We start from the raw sequence: 4,587 nt of genomic DNA, 5'->3' as shown, positions 1-4,587 counted from the left end.
TATATACTCCTATGTAGTACAGAAATGCTGCATGTCTTAGTGTCAAAAGCACTGCAACAACACATCACAATTTTCTGAGTGATTCACCCTATTGGTGTATGCAATTTTAGTGTGTGCCATTTGGATAATAGCTGTTATGAACTGTTTACAGCCACTGCAGAAGTACATTAGCAGATGTGAGACAATAGTGTTCTTCACACAGTGCAGATGATTCATAAGCACTGATGTATATTATGTGTTATAACTGCACCACTTTCATCCAATCACAATATGCAGGACAATGTGAATCAATATTTTCTCATACATACAAACTATATCTGATCCATATTTCAGATGTTTTTGTTTTCAAGCATCCAGTATTCTTTTCCACTTCATTTGTCATACTCAGCTATTGATCCAAACTTACATCATCTGACCACTGTGCCCAGCTAGGAAAGCCCCATGGTAATCAACATTGCTGTGCCCAAGCCTTGAATAAAGTGAACATATTGGCTTACTATATCCTAGATGTAGTCTTATCCATGTTCCATGACAGTCACCCCTTTCCTATATTGAGCAGGGCTGATTCTCTAGCATTACAGGCTTCTTCTCAAGCTTGGGCAATTTACAGGTGAGAGTTTACCCATTACAGCCTATTGCTGATTTTTTGAGTTTGCCCAGGAAGACATTGATGTTTGCAAGTACTGTCATGGCATAAAATGGATCAGATAAACAATGAACAAGCCCTTCAATGAATAGCCTGATCATACACTTTACATTGATGATATTTCAGATGCTTACACTATGCACTATTTTCAAAAGGCAACAGGGCAATGTTCAGCAGAGTGATAATCTCATTAGGCTTCCATTATTATCTGTATGCTCTATCTTGTGTAACCATATCACCTGATCAGATTGCTAAATATAGTGCAACAGCCTGTAATACTGCATTCATGATATTCTGAGCTCCTTCCAGGTTCAAGTAATAACCATATAAACAGCACCATTTAATAGACATTGAAGTTCTAAACCTGGTGGCATAAAACACTAGCGGGGAGGCAGTGATGTCATCAGGTCATGTGCCATGGGCGCTTTTTTCCGATTGTGGCACCAATAGGATTTTGTGTTGTGCATAGTGGCTGCTGCACTAGCCACATCCTAATTGTTTTTGGATACATGGATTCTGTTCATCCATAGCTTCCTGGTGATATATATTTTATGAAATATGGACCAATGGGAGGCAAGATATTAAGACATTTGTAGTGGGAACCAAACAAGACCACAGTTGGCGGCAGGGGAGCCGTGCTCTGCATTCCCCTGCCACAGAATGTGGTCTTGTTTGTTCTCAGCCACAGCTGCAACTCATTTTGTGCACTGTTGGCTCATTCCTCACCACACTATGGGACAATGATATACCACTAGAAAGGTCTCTCCAATGTGCATCTAATGGTGGTACAATCATGGTTTTATATGCAATATACAGGCTTTAATGCCCCAAATGCTGATTGTGGCTGAAGGTCATCACCAGATTGTTTGCACAACTGATAGCTCTCATGCTGGCTATTATATGTGGTCGGTCTCCTTATTACATCTGAACACACTTTTGTTGAATAGGGCAGAAGATTGTGCTAGCAAAGTGTCAGATAAACTGCATTATCTGGTACTGAACATCTTTTTGCTCCAACTTGGGTAAGAGGGCCGTGTCCGGCAGGTACAATTGATGAGGATGTGGATATTCATTACAAATAATTATAATCATTACAAAGTTGCAGCAAATTCGAAGTCATACTTTCATATGTTGAAGAAAATTATGTGCCAACAATGATTACTTTGATTACAAAGTCAAGCATTTAATATATATCTCATTCTAATAGCAATTACAAAGGACTACATTGATTATAAATGCTGAGGTAATCCTATTCTACATTCTGGTATATACAAGTACACTAACACGCCTCTTACCTGCTTTCTGAAGCAGGCTGGAGTCCAGGCTCAGTACATTACCCTCTGGCACGAGATTAGTCCCAGTCTTCATCCCATCATGGAACCACACATCACCATGCCTGTCCACAACACGGCATGTGAAGTGGAATTTCCCAAAGTAGATCAGACCACACAGCCTATACCGGTCAGGATGATCAGGCAGTGTGACTTCAGTGCAAATATCTGCCTTGATGTTGTGAATATTCAGTGCTATGAATGCTGGAGGCTCATCATATCTGATGCATTGATGGAGTGCATGCTCACACTGGGGACACATCTGAGAAGTCTTCTGATTGAAAATGGAACCCATCCAGGCAGTCACACTCTGACCCTTGTATGACCCTCCCTTGTACAGGCTGTTCTTCCAGATCTTCTTGAATGTGTCCCACAGAATATTGCATGCACCCTCAGACTCGCTGGAATAATGGCAGGACTGACAGGAGTAATACTGGGACTGAGTGTCTTCAGAAGCCTTCAATAGTTCACGCACAAGAGCATAGATGTCAGTTCCCACTGGGCCATGGGGATATGTGACTGGATCCTGAGCATGGAGAATATCCCTGACTGACTGCCTGATAGTGGTTGTGTAGCTGATTATGTCATCAGAATTGCCATTAAAGTGACCAGTAAGCTTTGACAATAATGCATTCTGCTCAGGTACCATTGTCTGCCACTGCTGCTTACACTCTGTATACACTGACAGCAAAATAGTCAGAGGACTGTCATAAGCACAGCTGTAGTTGGCATTGTCCCACTTGAACCCAATGAAATTGACCTCAGCATGCACCTGTTTGCCACGAGGTTTCTTGGCACCCACTGCATCAGAGTCATCCTCTCGCTTACGCTTCACTGACTTCTTGTCCACTGTATTGCTCACAACTGACAATGCTTGTGTGCCCTTGGCTGCAACATATCCAGCTGTCTTCTTTGGCTGATCAGGTACATCTGACTTGGGCTGCTTTTTGTCTTTAGGCTTTGCCTTCTCGACCATCTGCCATGGAGCATCTGCCTGTATGTCTTCAATTGGGAATGGATCACCAACATTCCATGTTAAGGCCCTGTGCATTGTCTTTGGCATGAACTTCTCCCCCTTCCACTTTCTGAATGAATGAACAAGCTCATTGCGAGTAATGCCTGTCACTTTGGGTGAGATCTTGCCCAGGTAGCGCAGCTTGGTGATTTCATCCAGCAGCTCAAGCTCTCTGAACTCCTGACGCAGACTCCCAGATATTCCACCAGTCAACTTTCTTGGGTCAAATGGCTGCACAATAATGGTCCCACTGTATGTGGATCCTCTGGACAGGCAGGTGTAGATTGACTGGTGAGAGGGGCAATTTTGCAAATCACACACATTATGTGGCCGTGTACGTCCCTGGGATCCAAAGTCTGTCATGGCAAAGTTGGGAATGACTGACACTTGATCACGGGAAATGGACAGGAAATTTCCATTGGGCATCTTGCACCTGATCTTGCGTGACTGGTGGCTGATGGGCACTACATTCTCTGGCAATCCATCCAATTTCACAGTGGTAGGGGCAGCAGTGAGCTTGACAAACAAAGTTTCCAGGGCTTCCTTGTCCTCACTGATGGGTCTGGACTTCCAGCCAACAATCACACCCTCTGCTCCATTGGTCACACAGCATTCAGTTGCTTCATTGATCTTGATCATCACTGGCATGCCCACACACAGAGTCAATTTGCCTGGCAGATGGTCAGTCAAAGTGTGCGACAAATTCCACAGACAATCCTGGAGCTCAGCACTGAGAATATTGGTGGACCTTCTTGGATTCATGGTCTGTCTGCGCTGCTTTTTGGTTGCATTGTCATCTGCATTGGCTGAGAGCTTGTCCACAGAATAAAATGTAGTCAATGGCTGGCCATTTTCTCTTGCAAACCTGGCACATCCCAGTTCATTGATCTTGTCTCTGTGTGTGTTCCATGCAGTAATAATAGACACATTGCGGAAGCATGGCTGGTTCAATTTAGGTCTTCCTGGACCACATCCTGCAACACGTGACTGGAGCAGCTTGACATCCTCAGGCGTGCATGATTTGTATCTCAGATTCTCTAATGCTGTTCTGAGCTTGGCATCGTTGGCACCCTGTGACCGCTGTCTCATGTTCTCGCGCAGAATGACAACAGTGGTGAATTGATGCCACAATGCCTTGCCTATGGATGCCTGCTGGTGTGCGTGACTGTGGGTGCGGTGGATGACACGTCCAACTTTGTGCGAGTACAGTGCATTTCCACTCATGGCTGGGGGCAGCTGGGCAAAGTCTCCTGCAAAAATCATGTTGATCCCACCAAAGGGCGCCCCATCATTCTTCAGTGCTGCACACATCTTTGCACAGATAGTATACACACTTCCGCAGTCGACCATGCTGATCTCATCAATGAACATGTACTCCACATTCTGCAGGCGAGCGCGCACTTGGAGCAGGGTAGCCACAGAGTCTGAGGATGCATTTTGTCTGAGTCCTAGCATGGAATGGTATGTAGATCCTCCGATAAGCGCTGCAGCAGATCCAGTGGGGGCCATGCACATGAACCGGTAGCTTTCCTGGCGAGCAGCAAAGAAGTGTGTCAAAGCTTTAATGACCTGTGACTTTCCTGTGCCTGCCATCG

At 44.7% G+C, this 4,587-nt stretch overlaps 3 protein-coding genes across 3 annotated transcripts; all 3 read right to left on the bottom strand.

Annotated features, from left to right (window-relative positions):
- Nucleotides 1-1,900: 1,900 nt before the first annotated feature.
- On the bottom strand, nucleotides 1,901-2,104 carry TRAVEDRAFT_100788 (uncharacterized protein; the record flags this gene model as incomplete). Its single annotated transcript, XM_008047587.2, has 1 exon — nucleotides 1,901-2,104. A coding segment is annotated over one exon (204 nt), but the record flags the coding sequence as incomplete, so codon positions are not given.
- Nucleotides 2,105-2,608: 504 nt separating this feature from the next.
- Nucleotides 2,609-3,181, bottom strand: TRAVEDRAFT_77434 (uncharacterized protein; the record flags this gene model as incomplete). Its single annotated transcript, XM_008047586.1, has 2 exons — nucleotides 2,609-2,800; nucleotides 2,840-3,181. Coding segments are annotated over 2 exons (534 nt in total), but the record flags the coding sequence as incomplete, so codon positions are not given.
- On the bottom strand, nucleotides 3,173-4,303 carry TRAVEDRAFT_137559 (uncharacterized protein; the record flags this gene model as incomplete). The annotated part of the gene is made up of 1 exon (XM_008047585.1): nucleotides 3,173-4,303. A coding segment is annotated over one exon (1,131 nt), but the record flags the coding sequence as incomplete, so codon positions are not given.
- Nucleotides 4,304-4,587: the final 284 nt, after the last annotated feature.

Source organism: Trametes versicolor (assembly GCF_000271585.1).
Source record: "Trametes versicolor FP-101664 SS1 unplaced genomic scaffold TRAVEscaffold_58, whole genome shotgun sequence".
NCBI classification, from domain to species: domain Eukaryota; kingdom Fungi; phylum Basidiomycota; class Agaricomycetes; order Polyporales; family Polyporaceae; genus Trametes; species Trametes versicolor.
This window is presented reverse-complemented; position numbering and strand designations above follow the sequence as displayed.